At 44.7% G+C, this 20191-nt stretch overlaps 1 protein-coding gene across 8 annotated transcripts in view; it reads left to right on the top strand.

Annotated features, from left to right (window-relative positions):
- The first annotated feature begins 5392 nt into the window (after window positions 1-5392).
- Window positions 5393-20191, top strand: part of STAU1 (staufen double-stranded RNA binding protein 1) — a 39655-nt gene continuing 24856 nt past the window's right edge. The window contains exons 1-4 of one of the 8 annotated variants that reach the window (XM_083509991.1): window positions 5528-5747; window positions 15461-15652; window positions 16063-16130; window positions 19800-20076. In XM_083509991.1, coding sequence (XP_083366117.1) covers window positions 19872-20076 — 205 coding nt within the window. In that variant the 5' untranslated portion in view covers window positions 5528-5747; window positions 15461-15652; window positions 16063-16130; window positions 19800-19871. Of the gene's footprint in view, window positions 5748-5870; window positions 6482-15460; window positions 15653-16062; window positions 16131-19799; window positions 20077-20191 lie in introns of those variants that run through there. The other 7 variants (XM_083509993.1, XM_083509994.1, XM_083509992.1 and 4 more) reach the window with 7 other exon arrangements.

Raw genomic sequence — 20191 nt, 5'->3', positions numbered from 1 at the left:
CTGAGCTTTACCTTAACACTATTCATGACAAACATTAAAATTGTATTTGGAGAGGCACCTTCATAGCATTCTGACTCTTTAGTGTCTCAGTCATACTTGAACATCCCACCCATCTTTCAGGAAATGCATTGCTATGAAATATAGTGGAAAATAAATGTCTCAGATTTAATCCATGCAGGTGCTTCTTGTTAAGCAGTTGTGTTCAGCTGCATTTGGGACTTGCTGGTATTCTTCAATTTCATATTTTAAACACTGAAATGCTGAGTCTTAATATTGGTTAGTGAAAGGTAACAAATGATTCTGGAGGAACTGCATCTTGCTGAAATTTTGTCTAGGGTTGTGTAATCACTGCTGTTAATATGTGGCATGAGTACCTAGGAGGCTTAAGGTTACAGATATTCAGAAATAAAGAAAATAAAAAGAGGCAATTTATTATCTCTTACTCTTATCTCAGATGTTTAACAAGACTGAAATGACCTTTACAAATTTAGTGCTATATAAATAGGAGTGATCTTCACAATTGTATACAGCTTGAACTCCCTTAAAAATAATTACTATGCAACTTGAATATTCTAACCACCAGGCCCAGAAAACAGTCTTGAAGGCACATGATGCAGTTCTGCTGCTGAAGGTCTGGGCCTCAGTACTGCATGAGTGTGTGACTACCTAAGAACCAAGTACAAACCATTTTATGCAGCAAGAATAGGACACGAGCCAATTAAAAAGCAAGTTGACAGTCAAATGTATATTGATTTCCTTTTTTAGTATGGACTCATGACCTGGGTGTGTGTGTGTGTGTGTGTGTGTGTGTAACTCCAGAAATCCTGATGCAACACAGACAGTAGCAATGGGCCTTTAAATATGTTTTCATGTACCAATGTCTAAAGAACCTTCTATTTTAAACTTAGGATAAGTTTGCACAAAAGCATCTATTTACTGTATTTCAGTCACAATTTTCAAACACTTGTAGTTCCCAAGTGGCTCAAATAAGTAAGTAAGTAATGAGAAACCCTTGACATCAGGCTTACAAAATGAAAAAACAACAGACTAGGAAAACATCGAGGAAGGAGATCAAGTTATTCAAGGTCAGAACAAAGTGATGAGGTTTAAGAGGGTGTTTATATCCAGTTCAGGCCAGGCTGATCTTCCTTTGCTAGGGATCATGCTTAATAAGCAATTGGTGGTTTTTGTTCCTTTGACTGATGGATGGGGCCAGAGTGTTCTTTCTCCTTGCATTTGCAGTCTTGGGGTGTAACAGTCAGCTGGAGCTGAGTGTTCTTTCAGGCAGCAAGAAGAGAAGCGAGAGTTCCCTGCAGCTAACTCCTCCTCTAGATGGTTCCTGGTTGGTGCCATCATTCATTGCCTTTTCCTTCGTGCTACTGCTAGAGGCAATGGGGTACAGCCTACCCTCTCTGTTCTGCTGATGGAAGCCTTTACTCATCACCCCAGGGATAACACTGGATGGAACCCCATGGTGCTGAAGAAAGCATGCCAATGAGAAAGTAGAACTGGGGCTCTGCTCTACCAGAAGGGGAAAGGAGGGCAGGCAGTGTTGGTTCTGGAGGGCAAGGTAGGAGGCGGTAGATGCAGACATGAGACTGATAGGAAGTCAGTCATTTGTTTTGTTGTACCATTTAACCTAGCAGCCCAAAGGGGGCAAAGAATCGAGTCAAAATGACAAGCAGGGATTTCCCAATTATTTGCCCCAAGCTCCGGTTCTAAGCAAAAACCGTCCACAAAGTTATCATGCTGTAAGAGGCAGAGAGATCACCTTTTAGGTTTCATATGTAATATACACTTGCATGTAATGCTAACTCTGCCCATGTGCTGCTTTATTAGGGCTGTCACTAGATTAAATAAATGCTGGTTGATTAAACTTGCATAAGCATGAAATTAATAGTTTCTGGATCAGGCTACTGAGGGCGGCTTGCTAATTTCAGTGGGGCTTTACAACCAAGCAATGCTGCAGAATTGCAGCTTATATGGAGATATTCCATGTGCTGATTGTCCTTTTTCCTCGCCAAGCCAACTCCTCAATACAGAGCAGCAATGCCTCCAAGCACATGGGATACCTTTTGAACATCTGTCCCTGTTCCGCTGCCCAAGAACAAAGGATGGCAGGTACCAACCTTGGAATGTGGAGAGAGAAGGGGGAAATAACTTTTCTACAGTGATAGGAAGGGGGAAAGCCTTCAGTTGATTAAACTGCAGCTCTACTTCAGGGACTCCTCTTTCATAAGCAAAATATATTACACATTTTTTAAAAATCTTCATTGTTTAGTTTTCAGGGCTGGCTCTACCATTAGGCAAAGGCACCTGCCTAAGGCAGCAGATGCTTTGATTTCATTTGTAGTGTAACAATTACCATGGAAAATATGGATTGAAATAATAAGAGTTTGGAGAAGATGCAGTTTTAAATGATTAAAATGGGACTCCAGTGAAGGGGTGGGGGAAAGTCCTGAGATTCGGAGGAATCATATGGATATGTAATTGATTTTTTAATATAATTTTGTACTGTTAAAACTAAATAAAGATTTTTTAAAAAGGGGGAGGCAGCAGATGCTGGGGGTGGTGGCAACAGCAGTAGCCCCCAACCCCAACTCTTCCTTTTGAGCCTAGATAGGATCAGGTTGCACATGTAATTTATTCATGAATAAATGTACGCCCCCCCTCCCCCCAAAAGAAGGAAGAACACAGTGTGCCTATTCATAGGATATAGTCACCAACCTTTTTTAGGGTTGTTTTTTTTTTGGGGGGGGTAGTTTTGGGTCCCGTCCCCACTCTGAACATCTCTTTTCCCCCCCTCTGAGGATCAGTCCATCCCATTGAAAGACTGGATGCACATCTTTTGCTTTCCCAAGTCAGATCCAGTATAGTTAATCAGCCTGGAAAAGTAGATAGAACTAGATAGAACTGAAAGAGGAAACCAGAAAAAGTGTCTCTCTGAACTTCCTCCTCCATCTCTATTCAAGGGAAGGAAAAGGTAACCAGCCTCATGACCAAGAGAGCAGGAAGTGCAGTCAGGGGGTCAGAGGCTTAATGGATGCTAGGAGAAGACCTTAAAGGAACAATGTCGGTGGTCCATGGGACATATACCTTAAACTATATAATTCTCTGGCTCTATCTCAGTACTTTGGGGCAGCCAAATCTTTAGTCCTATGGGAAAAGAAGACAGGTGCAAAAGTAGTCTTGATGTTTGCTATACTTATTGATATGAAATTTTCCTTTTAAGCCAATTTTGTGACTTTTTTTGGCCGGGTGGGGGGTGCCATTTGCTACCCCACCTTAGGTAGGAAAACGTATCCATTCAGCCGTATTTTAGACTGTGAGCAGGGTGTTCTAGACTGGTGACTGGAAGCAGCCGCCAAGACCATATAACACTGGTCCTGAAAGACCTACATTGGCTCCCAGTATGTTTCCGAGCACAATTCAAAGTGTTGGTGCTGACCTTTAAAGCCCTAAATGGCCTGGGCCCGTATACCTGAAGGAGCGTCTACACCCCCATTGTTCAGCCCAGAGATCCAGCTCCAAGGGCCTTCTGGAGGTTCCCACACTGTGAGAAGTGAAGCTACAGGGAACCAGGCAGAGAGCCTTCTTGGTAGTGGCACTCATCCTGTGGAACGCCCCTCCCACCAAATGTTAAGAACATGAGTAATTATATAAGGTTAGGTTGCTGAAATGAAAACTAAGAAAGTGGATTCTGTGTGTGTGTGTGTGTGTGTGTGTAAGGACTTTTGAATTCAGGTTGGTTCTGGTACTAAAAACAAATCCCTAGGCTAGGCTCAGAGGCAACTCTCTTCTTTAATTCCAATGTGTGTCTTTTGTGCCTGGTTTTGACTGGTCGGGGTTCCAGGAGAAAAGCAGCAAAGTAGATTTGACAAGCCTGAAGTTCGCCCACTCCTGTACAGTGCTAAAAAGTCCGTTCTGCTTAAAGGAATGTCTGAAATAACACAGCTAGAATGCGTGGGGCAGGTTTTGCGGCAGTCTCTACTGCCAATCATGTTCTCAGCTAACACTATTAGGACATGCGGCAGCGCGCAGCCTGTAAGCTCTTGTCCACTCATTTGCCACATAAGCACTTTGCGGAAGCTCCTTGGGGGGCCGACTTGCTTTAAATAGAGCAGCATGCACGGCTCAGCGGCTTCCAGTACTACTGCGTAAAAGACTACAATACCCAGCACCCACAGTTACTTTCTCAAGTTTTAGTCGGAGCTTGACGGAAAGGAGGCACTACAAACCCCTAGGAGTCAGAAAACACATGCAGCGAATGCTGTCATCTTCCAGTCCGTTCCATAGATAAGGCTGCAATTGCAAACTCTGTATTGCTTGAAGGAGTGGTGCGAGAGCTTTTGATCTAGCTTAATTAGAAAATTAATTAGAAAATTAGAAAACTATCTCCCCCCACCCGGAATCTTGCGTTCCCAGAGCGAAAGTGATCTCTTACTGATCTGGAGGTCAAATCTGATGATTCAGGCCACAGTTTCAAAAAGGAGAGGATTTTATGGCGCTGCAATTCATTCACTTTTATGATTCAGGAAGAGTACGCGGAATGAAGCAACCTTTAAGCCCGAGATGGTAAAGTGGCGCCCCTCTAGGTACTCTTGGACTCCAACTCCCATCAGCCCCAGCCAGAATGGTCAATGATCAGAGATGAAAGGAGTTATGGGTCAACAACGTCTGGGAGAGGGGGGCACCGGGTCCCCACGCCTGCTTTATGCAAAGAAGCACAATACGTATCTGCGGACCTGTTGGTCGGTGCCCTAGCATTCAATAAAAGGAGGACGTGGGTTCTATTTAGAGCAAAACTGGGATTCCAGAGAAATAATTCCTATCTCAAATAATGGTTGTTTATTAAGGAATCCTGCCATCCAGTTTCTTCATTCGCCCAAAACTTAACCGCGAAATAACAGATACCAATATTATACAATGCTGGGCTGTCCCCTCTGTTTCCTTCCCCGCCCTAAATCTACTCCAGACTCCGAAAACAGTTCATTCAGCTCGTTGCACCCGCTATCTTTAAGAGGAACGGAACACAGGGTGCAATTCTGCGTAAGCAAAGCCTCGCCCTTCACTGGTCTTCTCAGCTGAGAAAGAAAAACAAGCATGTCCACCTGGGACCTCCCGCGAGGGCCAACCTTGGGGACCCGACAGGAATAGTTTCCTCCCAGCTCACACGCCCCGCATTCCCCGCTGCCCCGCTACCTCCCTCCCCGCGTCCTCCGGCGCGGCTGCGGCCGGGAGTCCCAGGGTTTCTGGTTGGAAAGCGCGTGGCGGCAGAGCTGTCACTTCCCCTGCGAGCGCAGCATGCTGGGAAATGTAGTCTCGCCTCCTTCGCAAAGCGGAAGGGAGGGAAAGCGAGAGCGAGCTGGAGACTCCGACGGGCCGCCTAAGTGACAGCCGCGGGGCATGCCGGGAGGAGTAGTCCCGCCGGCCGGAGAAGCCGGGATTGGCGGCGCGCTCCGCGCTGGGCGGCGCTATAAATAGCTGCGAGAGGCCTGGTTGGCTCCTCCTCCTCCCCCCCCACGCCGTCGCGTGATGCCGTCACTTCCTTCCCGGCCGGAGCTGGCCCCGCTCATTCTCTTTAGTGTTTGCCCTGTGTCTGCCGCCGCCGCGACTCGCTCGCCTTCCCCCCCCTTTCCCCGGACCCCCCCCTCTTCGGCCTGCCAGCTGCCCATGGACTGAGCCGCCCCACGGCCCGCCCGCCAAGACGAGCCGGCCCGGGAGCCGCAGCCCAAAACAACCGCCAGGTGAGGGGCGGAGAAGCAGCGGGCGGGTGGGCAGCCAGGCAAGGCGGGCGTCCCTCCCAGCCGCCCCCCGCCCGCCACTCCTACCGCGGCGCTGGGATATGTGGGAGGGGAGAGGCCTCGGCCGGGCCTGCGCTTGGGGTTGGGCCTGTGGACGGGGCGCGGGAGACGAGGCTCGGGCCCCTCAGGCGGCGGCCGGGGTGGGGGGCGCGGGTGGGCTGCTGGCAGGTGGAGGGCTCGAGGCTGCAAGGCTCTGCCTCCTGTTATTTAGGGGAAGGGGTCCGTGGGGAGCTGGCTTGAAGACCCACCACTCCCCCGTTCTTTCGACTTCGACCCGCCTTCCCTCCTGTCCGTCCCGGGCTCTTCCCGCCGCCGGCTCGCTCTGCCTCCTTGCTCTCCTCGTGTCCTGCTCGTGGGCTTCCCAGAGGCACCTGTGAGAGAGCAGGAGGCCGGGCTTGGGAGGCCTTTCCACCCCCCCACCCCGTGGCCTGATCCTGCAAGGGTCGCCTTACGTTTTCCACTTGGCCGGCGCTCCTGTTAACAGGGATCTTCGCCGCGCGCATAGCAAAGTTCGTGGCGGGCAGGAAGAGCGTAGGAAGGGAAGGTTGCGTTCTGGCTATCCCGAATTACCTGCGCAAAAAAAGGGGGAACGGGGTAACTGGTGACAAATCTCTGCACAGTGGGCTGCAGTAGTACACGTCTCTGCCCCAGTTCTTCATCTTGCCTTTCTTGATCGGGTGAGATTGTGCAGCCTGCTCAACGTTTCTTGATAGTCATGTGCATCGTGTTCTTAATATGTACATGCCTTGCCGAGTTCCCTGATGTTCTCGTCTTGTACCTGTGCGAGGCAGGTGGTAATGCTTCTCTATCCTGGGTTGTGTCAGTTGCAGGGCATGTGCTTTCTCATTTCTCTGGTCAAGAAAATAATGCTGGAGTGTAGAGCCTGTAATTTACCGTATTTTTCGTACCATAGGATGCACCTAATTTTGGGGGGGGGGGGAATAAAGGAAAAAACTCCCGCAGGGGTCCCCACGCTGCGGATGTCTGCCTGGCGCGTGAGGCGCTCTGCGTCAGGGCATCCCGCGCGGGCGGCAGGCTGCTATCCGCAGCGTGGGGAGCCCTGCGGGAACTCCCGCGGGCTCCACAGGCTTGCTGATAGCTTCCTGAAGCCTGGAGAGCAAGAGGGGTCGGTGCATACCGACCCCTCTCGCTCTCCAAGCTTCAGCGAAAGCCTGTATTCGCCCTATAGGACGCACACAGATTTCCCCTTCATTTTTGGAGGGGGAAAAGTGTGTCCTATAGGGCGAAAAATACGGTAAATCCTGTAGTGTTTACTGCATCACACTTTAGTTGCTTCAGGCTTGTCTCAAGACTTGCTTTCTCCAAGATAGCCTTGGAATATTGCTGTCAAGTTTCAGTTTAATTGGAGGGAAAGTCTGTTGTGTTCTCGCTTACAAACATAATGCTTTCATCTCCTAATGGAAGTAATGAATGGCTTAATGGCTCTAATGGTTTAATCTTTTTCCACTATATATGCCCGCAAACTTAATTGGTCTCCTGTCGTTTAACTTTAGCAATATGAGCAAGCTTTAGACGTGTACTCTTTTCCACTTCAGCCTGGAACCAGAACCACTTCTGAAACTTAAATAGTTTTGTATTTGCATATGTTGCTTCATCTTTGGTGATATGAATTTTTCATTTTATTTCAAAGCATTTATATACCACTTACTACTTCAGTGTGCAGTCTAAAAAAGAAAACAATAAATCTTTAATACATTAAAACAGAACCTGAAACTAGTAAAACAGCATTATAAAAATGCATAAAAGCAAATTCAGAAGATTCAAATATGTGAAGCAAAGTCAGGGGAAGCCAGGGTGAAAGGATACGTCTTCACAAGACTTCTGCAGCAACTGATGGTTGCTGCTTCACATACAGCAGAAGGAAGGGCACTCTGCATGCCTGTTTTTGGGTCACCACCACATGATATTCTGTAGGATGCAGTGCCACAAGTTGAATTTCCTGAGATGATCTAAGAACAGTGGCAGGTAGTCTTTTAGGGTTTTATATATTAACAGGACCTTGAACATGCTCTGGTACTGATTGGCAACCTGTGCAGTTCATTCAGTTCAGGTGTAATATGTGCACATCTTGGTGCTCCACTCAGCAGCCTGGCCACAGCATTCTTCACCAGCTGCAGGTTTTGGACCATTCCCAAAGGGAGCCCCACATAGAGCACATTACAGTAGCCATGTGAATCACAGTAGCTAACCCTGTCCAGGAAAGAGCATAGTTGGCATATCAGCCTAACACTGTGCCCCAATTTGATGAGTGCTTCTAGTGGTTTCATATAGTTCCATCAGTACTTCCATGAAAGGGGCAGGTTCATCATTTGGGGGTGTTCCTGGATTCAGTACTGTCACTGGAGGCTCAGGAGGTCTAAGTAGCTGGTTTTGCCTTTTCTCAGCTCTGGCAGATTCACTTTAGGACAGGGAAGATTTGACCACAGTATTCCATGCTCTGATAACTTCCAGAACGGATTATTTCAACATGCTTTACACGGGGCTTCCCTTGGAGACGACTTGGAAACTTCAGTTGGTCCAAAGTGCAGCAGCTGGAGGTTCCGTTTACATCTCCTATAACCCCTCTTTTAAAACAGCTGCACTGGTTACTAGTTCATTTCCCAGCACAATTCAAAGTTCTCTCAAGCCCTATTCAACTTCATTTGGGCCCCAAATATCTGAAAGACCACCTCCTTCCCTACAGACCCTTTTGCATGCTGAGACCAGCAGAAGGGACACTCTTGGAAGTTCCTGCAGGTGACAGCCAGGAGAGGGCATTCCCTGTGGTGGCTTCTAAACCCTGGAATTCCCTCCCCACAGAGTTATGTCTGGCACCTCCATTATGCACCTTCCAAAATGCTGTATAATGGAGGTGTGGATCTTTAGGACCCACCTTATTTTTATTATTGCAACTTTAAACTGTTTTTAATACTGTGCTTTAATGTTCTAACCTGCCCTGGAACCTTAGAGTGAAGGGTGGGTAATAAAAAAATATTAATAATACTAAACAGAGGGCAGACACATAATCTCCCAATCCAGTTCTCTGAATCAGTCCTGGTGAGTAGGAATTATAGCGAACAATACTTTGTCACAGCCACATTGTCGCACTTTAGTATATGCTTGAGCACTTGAAAATATTTTAATACTGTGGGTTTCATGGAATCGTAAAGCTAAATCCTGTAGAAGTTAACTGGTAGTCAAGAGACCAATGCGATTTTTGATATATTTAAACTATCAGTCTGGTTGTTTTAAGTCATGTTCTAAATAGCGCTGTATGGTGACCCTACAAAGCAAACACTTGATCAAATAGATATTTGACACTGCACCAGAATGTTTAACATTTTTTATTAAATTCAGCTTTGCTAGACTGTATTCTGTGCTATATATTATCAGACATTCATACCTGACTAGTAAGATGCTCTCTCAGATTAAAGCTTCAGTCTTAATAACTCTTACTAGGAAATGTCGTATAGAACTTAGTGATACGCGGGTGGCGCTGTGGGTAAAACCTCAGTGCCTAGGGCTTGCCGATCGCATGGGCGGTGGTTCGAATCCCCGTGGCGGGGTGAGCTCCCGTCTTTCGGTCCCAGCTCCTGCCCACCTAGCAGTTCGAAAGCACCCTTAAGTGCAAGTAGATAAATAGGTACCGCTTTATAGCGGGAAGGTAAACGGCGTTTCCGTGTGCTGCGCTGGTCTGGCTCGCCAGAGCAGCTTCGTCACGCTGGCCACGTGACCCGGAAGTGTCTCCGGACAGCGCTGGCCCCCGGCCTCTTAAGTGAGATGGGCGCACAACCCTAGAGTCGGACACGACTGGCCCGTACGGGTAGGGGTACCTTTACCTTTTAATGCATGATAGGACTGTGAAAGGAGAAGGAAGTGATCTCTAAGTGAATTTACGCTTTTGTGACACTAGTAAAGTCATGTTCCAAAGACTTACTGGGGGATGATTAATGCATGGCCTGTATATCCCTTGATTACACAACATCTGACAAACAACTGCTAAGGGTGTGAACTGAATCTGTTGAAAAACATTGTTTAGGAGTAAATACAGATCTATCTGTGATGGCTTATTTATACATGTTGTGTGAAGCTGCAGTCAGCACGTAATAAATGCAAATGTGTGAACTTGTTTGTAAAACCTAGGCTAACATTGGTTTTAGGCATATGCAACAGTGTCTGAAGTGCAGTGTGAAGAATTTGTCCCTACCAGTTGCTCTGCTGCTTAGCAAAACTCTTAAGTAAACTGAAAGCGGTTGCAGGAACAAACTGAAGTGGGGCCATAGAGGATATTCCTTCGACACTTCCTTGAGTAGTATACCATGGGATGATCCATAACATCAAAATTAGGATGGTGGAGGTATGGCCTTGTGCAGTGTTCTTCGATCTTGGATCCCTAGATGCTGTTGGACTACAGCTCCTGTCATCCCTGACCTTTGACCATGTTTGCTGGGGATGATGGGTATTGTAGTTGAACAATATATGCGAACAATATCTGGGGCCCAAAGGTTAAACAGTAATCTAGTGTATGAATACTGCCCCTTGTGCAGACCTGTTGGATGAGAGGAAAGAGAGAGGGGCTGAAATGGAATTGAGAGCAGAGCTAAAGACTTTCTGTGGACCAAGCTCGCTCACCCACCACTGCTCCTTCTGCGGCTTCCTCCCCCTGAGTCCTAGAATTTAACTTGAAGTTTAGCCTACAACATGGTGCCTCCTTCTGTTGTCTTTTTTTACTAAATATTTGTTTGCTTTTCCTTTTTCTCCATTTTATTATCTTAAAAGTTGATAGTGCTGCTAGTGTGGCCTACCATAGAGCGTCACAACCTACCAGTTGTTGCGCATCTACCGTACATGGCCTTACTTATTGTGCTATTGCAGACAGCCTGAATTGAGTTAGGGTGGCAATTTCACCGGTCTCAGAAGCATTAATGCTTTTTGCTTTTAGCATGGTGTGCTGTTTAAAGTCTCAAAGAGGCAGGAGGTGTTTCCATTTGTACAATTGTGCAGCTACAACGAAGGGATTGCTGCAGGTACCATCGGTATTAGCCATCAATTTTGGAATTGGCAGTCTTTCTTAAAATATGCTTACCCTGCTATCTTTGTGTTTGGCAGACTGAATTCTTTCCATTTCAGAGTGTTTGGGTACCTTTTGACATGGAACATACAGGCTAAAGGGACTAGGAAATAGCGTGTGTGTATTTTGTTGTTTTTCACTTTTCACAACTACAGAATGCATTCCATCAGGGAACTCATAGGTACAAATCTTGCTCGAATGAATGGTAATTGAGCCAAAGCACTGATGCATACCCTTCATTTCACTTCCTTGAAGAATACCTATATAAGTCAGTTGCAACAAAACCAGAGTCTTGTAGAGAGGCTTAACATTGGGCAGATTTATTATGGCATAAGCTTTTATTGATGCATCCAGTGGCTTTTGCTGTAAACAGTTACCTGGTTCCTCCATATTTTAATTGGAATATTTCTAAACCATTTAATATTTTAAAATACCATATTGATGGACAATAAAGGTACAACAAATAGCTGGAGACAAGAAGACCTGGAAAAAACCTAGGTTCCCCCCTTCCAGTTTTTCTGATCTGGTCCCCCCCCCCCCACCACCACCGGTATGCCTTTCACATATCTAGATATTGCTTGTCTTTCTGGGGAAACCTATAAAAAATAGCATCCAACAAAATGCATACAACATCTCAGCCTGTCTTACTTCAGGGAGCAGACTTTAGACTGAACTATAAGGCAGTTCTTCTTACCAGTTACCGATAATTCTTCCCTGATCTTTTTCTTCTTTAATTGAGTTTTAAAATTATTATTCAGATACGTATTCCATTCACTCTTTAACATATATTGTGCACATATATCAACCAAACAATAACAATATTTCTTTACAAGTGACTTCCCACAACCTCAGTGCGGCTTCTTGTTTCTTCCTTCTCTTTTCAACTGTGTTGTTTTTCCTTATTACCCTTCTCTTACACAATATCTCTTATCTGTTCTTTACTTTGCAAAATTTAGTCGAAACGTATCAAGGATTTTATCTGAGAACAGTGTTTTCCATATAATCTTTTACATCTGAAGGCAGCTCAGTTTAGGGAAGTTTTTAATGTTTAATGCTGTATTGTGTTTTTAACATTCGGTTGGGAGCTTCCCAGAGTGACTGGGGAAACCCAGCCAGATGGGCAGGGTATAAACAATAAATTATTATTATTATTATTATTATTATACATTCCCACCCCTTTTTAATTTTTTTGTTTGGTTGGTTCCTAATTGCCTCTGTCATTTTTGCTAATTCCAAATACTAATGCAATTTGATTTGCCATTGTTCTTTTGTTGGTGTCCTATCACCCTTCCAATTTCTAGTGATTAACATTCTTGCTGCTGTTGTAGCATATAGGAATACCCTTTTTAATCATTTGAAATATCAGTTGTCATAATGTCCAGAAGAAGTCTTCGGGTTTCTTCTCAATTTTTTTTTGAACATTTTTAAAAAATTCGTCATAGACAAAATTCCCCCCAAAATTATTTTTGTCACAAACCCCACTACATGTGGTTCATCATTCCTTCCCCTTGATTACACCTCCAGCATACACTTGACTTTGATTTATATATTTTGGCCAGTTTGCTGGGGGTTATGTACCACCTGTATAGCATTTTCATGAAGTTTTCTTTTATTGTGTAGCAGGCTGTAAATTTTAAATCCTTTTGCCACAATCTTTCCCAATCCTCCATCTGGATGGAGTACCCAATTCTTCCCTGTTCTATCCCTTTTAGCATGTCATAGTATGAGTCCCTAGTCATGTACTGTCCAGCACAATGAAAATGTAGTTGGTATATCTGAAGTTCCTGGGGTTTTGAGGAACAATGTTCTTTAGAACCACAAGAAGCTTGAACTCTAGGTTATCTGTGTTGGTAATAAGTGAACCCCTGAAAATGTTGATGATAAAAACATTCAGGACCCCATAATGTACATGTTAAGACCTGAAAATCCAATCTTGGGGAGTATGCTTGAATTCAAATGTATTCTCTCTCTCTTTCTCCACACACACACACACACACACACACACACACACACAGTGTATTGGCAAACATATAGCACATACCACAAATATATTACTGAGCATAGCACAAATCATAGTGGTAGTAATGTAATCTTGTAGTGCCATTAAGATGGCTCTTGCAAGCAAACTAGCAAAACATGAGGGGAGAGGTGGGTTCTTCCTCTGTCTTACAGTCATATGTAACACTGACAATCTGCACTGTTAGGAACATCAAAGCATGTCCATGTTTTTAGGAAGAGGTCTGGCCAGTTTTGCCTGGAGCAAGAAAGAACTTGGTCTGTAAGCAATTGGTGAATAGTTGGGCAGATTGCAAACTATTTTTTGGCTTGCAGTGTAGTTACAGAACTTCTGTAGTAGATTATCTAACATGTAAAGCTGCTGTTGTTGTTTCCATTTCAAAGTTATTTGCTACCTGTTATTGCATGTGACTTGTGTAAATGGCAGACATAAGACACCTCTGTCCCTAGGAACGTAAAGGTTAAACGTTCAGGCAGTGGCGTAGCGTGGGTTGTCAGCACCCGGGGCAAGGCAAGTAATTTGCGCCTAACCTGCCGCCGCTGCCAGCTTCTTCTTGCTGCTGCCTGGTCTGGTGTGGTTCTCTCCCGCGCTCAGCGCTGCGCTGGGCAGCCGCTGCACTGTCCCTCCCCCAGATAGTCCCTCGCTCTCTCTCCGCACCGCACGTCTGGCACCCACCCCCTCCATAGTGGGCGGCGACCCAGCAGCTCGGATCGGATTCGCACAGCCAGCACTGCAGTGAGAGAGAGTGAGTGAGCCAGGTAGGGGCAGAGAGCTGCGAGTGCGAGCAGCCCCCCCCTGCACCCCCCACGCTATGCCACTGCGTTCAGGCAGTCGGGAAACAAGTACCGGTACTTAAATTCCCAGCAATTATTCTTAGAACTTTGAAAGAAATGTAGACAAATCACTTGGTGGTTGGCAAGTGTTACACACCAGCATGGGGTTTTAATAACTATAATAGACCCCAATATTCAGAGGCTGCAACCTATTTGGACGTGTGTACCACTAGCACACTATCGTATAACCTCCCGTGTGAGAGCTCTTTATGCGCTCTTATGCTAACTTGATAGATCATGTTCATGCATAGCCAATTGAAGTCTTGACATGTTGCCTTGCTTACCTTGGTTTTTAAGAGACTTTGAATGTAACTTTTTGGTAATAATGATCCCATGGTACAAGCATATGTCAAAGCTGTAGATTAGGAGTGGGGAGCCTTTGGCCCTCCAGATATTGCTGAGCTACAACTCCCATCAGCCCTAGCAAGCAATGCCAGCATCTGGAGTCCCACAAAAGTAGTGTATGTATGGCATCTTCTACAACACACAAGAATAATGAATCATGTATAGGGCAGCAAATCTTTCCCAGCAGGATGTGTGTGTAACAAGCTGGATGGAAATCAGGAAGAATCTCTAGAATCTTTTCATCTTGAGCTTTATTGTAGTCACTAGCATCCCTAATCTCCAGTGACAAATGTGTTGTCTTTTAAAGCATTGTCAACTATATCTTTATCAGGTCAGTTTGCTCCAGTTTGTGGTACAACTTGGCCTTGTTGCTGATGCTCCATAAAACTCATAGCTAGCTACATATCTCCACATATTGCATCATTTGATCTGTTTGTCTTGCAGAGGAGTAAGCTGTATGCCTATTTTGTCTAACATCTCCACTGTTACATATCAGGACTGGTGTAGCCATCTTTTATGCTCACAACAACATTGACTAGAAGTGAGGAAAAGGGAGATCTGATAGGGTGACATTCTAACCAAAATGCATTCCATTTCGCTAGCCGCTCTAACTTTATTCTTCATGGTCATCAGATTTCTGCAGTCTACCACTTCCTTTGTGCAAAACAGTAAGCATGTCACAGTTATGTTCGGGCACAGGGCAGTTGTTTAACATGAGGATGTGTTGCAGTAACTAACTTGGAATAATCTAAGGCATTTGCCATGAAGAAATTACTATTTAAATAGGAATGTTCATGAATGTTCTGTAACTTTTTTAAAAAGTGCGGCACTGATCAAAGTATCTGTAAAAGCTACTTTTTGAAATGCACTCAGGCCTGATTTAAGTTCGCACAGCTGGTTTCACTTAACTATGCATGATTGGGCATGGCTGTCATCACACTTCAATTGGGTTTCATTCCCTATAAAATTGACACACCTGGAATTCACAGCCCAAGTGTGTTGGCGTGGTTGAAGACTTAAATCAGGGGGTCATTGCTACACTAACTGCTTATAAACCTGCACAGGTAGATTTCTTGCACATTCCTGGCATCATATTTTAATGGAATCTGAACAATGAAGTATTATTTCTTAGTTCCGCTTTGAAATCTCAGAGCAGACTGCCTTTCTGTTGCCAGAGCAGAAAGACATGTATTATCATTGTGAGCTTTATATGTGTGTACTTATATGTGTGTATAATTCTGATTTGTGCAGGGCTGAGAAGAGGCTGTTAATAGGTAGCACCAAGCTACAGTTAAGAAGGCACGGTAGCCAAAATTAAACACAGTTCAAGCATACCTACAGGGCTTGTTTTGGCAATATGGAAACAAGACTCTCTGTTCTCTTTCTTCAGGATCAACAACTTGCTGGCTCTAAAGAGGAGGCATCAAATATTGTCATTTAACCACCTCAAAAATGTTTGGAATAGTGAAATGCTTCAAATCAGCCTTTTGGGGAGTGAACTGGCTTTGTTTAGATTTAGGTTTATTCAATTTATGAATCGCTTCCAACAACAAAAAGCCCTGAAGCGATTTGCAGCAAGAAGGTAATACAATATTTAAAATGCACAAATATAAACATTCAGATTAAAGACATCCAGTTGATGATGCCCAGGAAGACAAAAACACCTTTGCCTGAGGCCAAAATGATGACAGAGTTGGTGCCAGGCGTTCCTCCCTTTTGAGAGTGTCAAATAATTACTGGCTAATTTTTAACTGTAATGGGTGCTGTCTCTTGAAGACCCTCTCTGGAATGACTTCATAGCTAACACTTCTGAAAAAGTAAACATTTCTAAACCTTTCAAAGCATATGTGCTGAACAATTTTAATCTAATGAGAATTTTTCTCCAAATGCTGCTCCTGGTAATGTTGATAAGTAGTTCATTGTGCAATAGTATAATACTGTACTACTCAAAAGCATCTTTCTAACGTTCTCCCCTTTTTCTTTTGTTTATAGGCAATCTCCAACATATAAATCCCCTTGGAACTAAAGCTAAAGCTACACTGTCCCTGGATCACTTAAAGGTACAGGAAGTTGGGTATTCTGAAAATCCAGCAGCTCTTTATCACTGGCTGATATTTTGGGGTGGACACAAGTACCGTATATGGGAGTTCTGTTGCAGTTTCCTATCTTAAGATGCTACTTTAATGTCAGTTGTATCCAAAGCCATCAGTACTTGAGCTGAGCAGACATATGCACTTCTCCCTACAGCAGCACCCTCCTGCACCCTCAAAAAAAACTGCCATGGGTGGTTAGAGAAACTTCTTCTCAGTTTTCCCATATCCTGGCTACTGCTTCCCCCAACACCTGTGTCTCCTCTCCCTGTTCCATTACCATCAACAGCATCTTTGAATCTCTTGCTTCAACAATATGCCATATATAAGGATGACACACTTTAAACCTGAAAGGGCATGGACTAGTCTTCCCTAGGTATTGGGGATTGCTTGTGAAGGGTGGCTTAGAATATACACAGGCCTGTTCATTTCTCTGGAGTATTAACGGCATTCTGCAGCACATTTCCGATACTTGATTCTGGTATAAAGCAAACGAATAATAGACTACTGAAATCTGTAATCATATCTTTGTTAATGTTTTATTCCTTCATTGAAACAATCCAAATAGTGAGGTAGTATTCCTGCAAATGGGGGCATGTGTTTTCAAGAGTATATGCTCTAGGTGTGTTGCTCTCAACAGATTGTTAGGGGGCTGTGCATGTTAAAGCTGATGCCTGCATTCAGCAGAGAGCCAGTTTTTGTCTTTTGTGTATATCCAGGTGACTCAGTGCTCTTAATGTAGTGGTGAGTCATTCTAAACAGATATCTAGAGGGCAGGCCTCATTTGCATGTCAAGATAATGGGATGTGTCCAAGGTTTTCTGAAAGGGGCAATCTGTAAGAGTGGTATGTGCATGCTTGGCCATTTTATAGAAAAGGCCTTCAACTAAGCAGTTCAGCTAGCGCAGTTGGTTTAGGAAAAACAGGTTTACTCAGTGACACATGTGCCTGCCTTCAGCTTTTTAATCTCTAATGCAAGATGTCCTTGCTACACGTTTATGAACATGCTCTGTCTTAAAATGGCAACTTGAAATTTTTATTATTAAACCTAATATGGAGAGAACTTCAGAACTTCAGGCAAGAGCAAAACAACACACACACACACACACACACACACACACACACACACTCTACTCCTTGGCCAAAGGCCTGGCTGGTGTGTGTGTGCTCTTTGTACATGAGTGAAACCTGTAGCCTCTTGGGTCCCTTTCTTGGAAATGTAGGAACATACCAGGTCAGGCCATAAGCAAAACTAGGCACAACATCATTCACACAGTTACCAGTTATGCAGATGGCTTTTTGAAAGGAAGTTTCAGGTGCAAGGTCTGATCCAGACCCTGAAGTTGGAAGGCCGGTGGCTTTCACCCTTTGTTCCCTGCTGCTGTCCCAATAAGTGTCAGCACAGAGTTGGGGGTAGAAGTCTATTATATTCATAGCTGGGGGTGGAAGCTTTCCTCCAATGCAAATAGCAGGGCCTAATCCATATTGGGACCCACAGCATAGGGCAAAAGGCCAAAGCCCCTTTTCCAGGTGTGAATCAGGCTCCTGTACCTGCAATTTGTAGAGCTGATGATTGTGCTAGTTTGGTCCTTTTTGAACTGGCAAGGCTTCTCCCTGTCTCTGTCAGAGATGTCCCTTCATTTGCTACCTGGACTTTTTAGCTGGAGATGCCAGGAGTTGAGCCTGGGACTTTCTGCATGCAAATCCTATGCTCTACCACTGAGCACTTAGTGCATTAAGGGTAGTGTGGGGTACAACATTGCCCAGCTGCTGCTGGGCTGTAAACTCCTGGCTACTAGTGAGCTATGGTCCCTTTCCTTAAGCATGCCCAATGTTGTTTCTGATGGTCATTCATAGCTTTAAAAATGGCTGTTATGGGAGCTGTGCCTTTTGAAGCTGAGCCAAGCTATTGTAATTTACAGGAAGCATTAATGCTGAGTTGGAAATCAATAAAATCCTTAAAATAGTGGGTGCCATGTTAAACATAAACTTAGTAAAACAAAGCTGCAAACCCTTTTTCTCTCTGGATCAAAAAAACCTAGCAGCATGCTTTTGATAACTTCATTTACAAGCATAGTATTGGTTTCTTTGGCAATGAAATTTGTGAACGTGTCAGAATATTAGAAGACTTTGGTCTGTGGTGCTTCACGTGAGTACTTTCTGCACATCTCAGGCTAGCATGTTGAGCCCAGCCTGCTATTTTGTATGTACAGGTATTAGAAAATGTTTGCATGCTGGAGAGCACTCAGTTTCCTTTCTGCAGTCCAGCATCAGGTTCATCAAGTGAGACTTTGGATTGTGTATTTCAGCTCTTAGATGCCAATTCATTGTGTTGAAAATCCATTTGCTTCCACTGGCCCATAAACCCTTGTCTGCCTTTTCAGAAGTACGTGTCTTTCCTAAAATCCTTAAGAGGCAGTTTGCAGATCACTTTTGTCTTTGACTCATCCTTTCTAAATTTGGAAGCCTATTCATGACATCAATTCTGAAGGCCCACAGAATGCTTAGACAAATTGCTACTATTAGCATCCAGTGATTGCTCATTTTTAAAGCCAGGACCTTTGCTGGTTCAAGATAAATTTTTAAACGTCTACAGGTTTTATTGGGAGACAGAAATTGGACTATGGTAACTTGACATTAGTGCCTTGTGTTTGCTTTCATCACTGGGACGATATAAGTACTCACTTCACCAAGCACTACTGCTCTGCATGCAGTCCTTAATTCATTCTTCTTGGCTAACACAAATGAAGTGTGTTGGATTGTGCCCAGCATTGTTTCTGGTCTAGAAAGGTTGCCTGCTAAACCTACCATTTGTAGAAAGCCTGAACTATCGTTTTTCCAGTACTAACTCCTGAGCAGTTGACCACATGCATGCTCAGTTTGGCATTCATTTGACAGCACAGGTTTATTGTATCCAGGGTTCGAAATTAGCAGGGCTCCAGGCGCATTTTGCACCTAAAGTTTTTGCATTTACAAGCACCTCAAAAAGCCTGCTTCTCCCCCCGCCAGCCTCACAAGCTCGGGGGATAGTGGGGTGGCGGAGCGCCGCCATCCCGCTATTCCCCAACCTGATCTGGAGGCTGGGGGGGGGGGAGAAGCAAGCTTGCTTCTCCCCCTGCCAGCCCCACAAACTCGGGGGACAGCGGGGCAAGCTGTCCCTGAAGGCAGAAGAGGGAGACGGAGCGCTCCGTCTCCCTCTTCTAGCTTTGGGGATGGTTGCACAAAGCCTCTGCAGGGCAGCGCAGTGCACTGCCCCACAGAGGCTAGGGAGGCTGTCCCTGAAGGCAGAAGAGGGAGACGGAGCACTCCGTCTCCCTCTTCTAGCTTGGGGATGGCTGCTCAAACCTGGGGGGGAAATAAAAATTTCCCCCTTGATTTCCCCCCCCCCCAAAAAAACTAGGTGCGTCCTATGGACCGGTGCGTCCTATAGGGCGAAAAATACGACGCCTAATTTTAAGACCTGCTAAGGAACAGATAATTGTTATTACCCGGTATGTCCTGATGTGTAAAACCACAGAATTCAAAGAGGGTGTACTTTCTTTTTCCCATGACTGTAAGGTGTTGGTGGCATCTCAATTGAATATTTTATGTGGAAAGGCTGGGAAGCAATTGATTCTCTCCTTTTTCTTTTCTTTTTAAGGTAAAAATTCAAGCACTTGCACAGAAATAGCCTGCATTCAAAGCCAAGTTTACCTGCAGCAATTAGCTTTGGATGGAAGTCAATATGTCTCAAGTTCAAATCCAGAATCCGTCTGCTGCTCTTTCTAGCAGCCAAATACTAAACAAGAACCAATCACTTGCACAGCCTTTGAGTATTCCTTCTCCCACTAGTTCTTTGCCTTCTGAAAATGCAGGTAGACCTATTCAAAATTCTGCTTTACCCTCTGCATCTGTTACATCTACCAGTGTAGCTGCAGGTAAGCCTGAAAATTTATTTGGTATATTTCAATGATAATGTGAGTGTCAAATGCCTTAAAAGAAAGTGCCAGGTCCTAATACCCATGCTGTTCATATTCTGCTTGTTTAATGAAG

Source organism: Podarcis liolepis, assembly GCF_965112155.1.
Source record: "Podarcis liolepis genome assembly, chromosome: 6".
Classification (NCBI taxonomy): domain Eukaryota; kingdom Metazoa; phylum Chordata; class Lepidosauria; order Squamata; family Lacertidae; genus Podarcis; species Podarcis liolepis.
The sequence above is the reverse complement of the archived record's forward strand: the minus strand, read 5'-3'. Positions and strand labels throughout refer to the sequence as shown.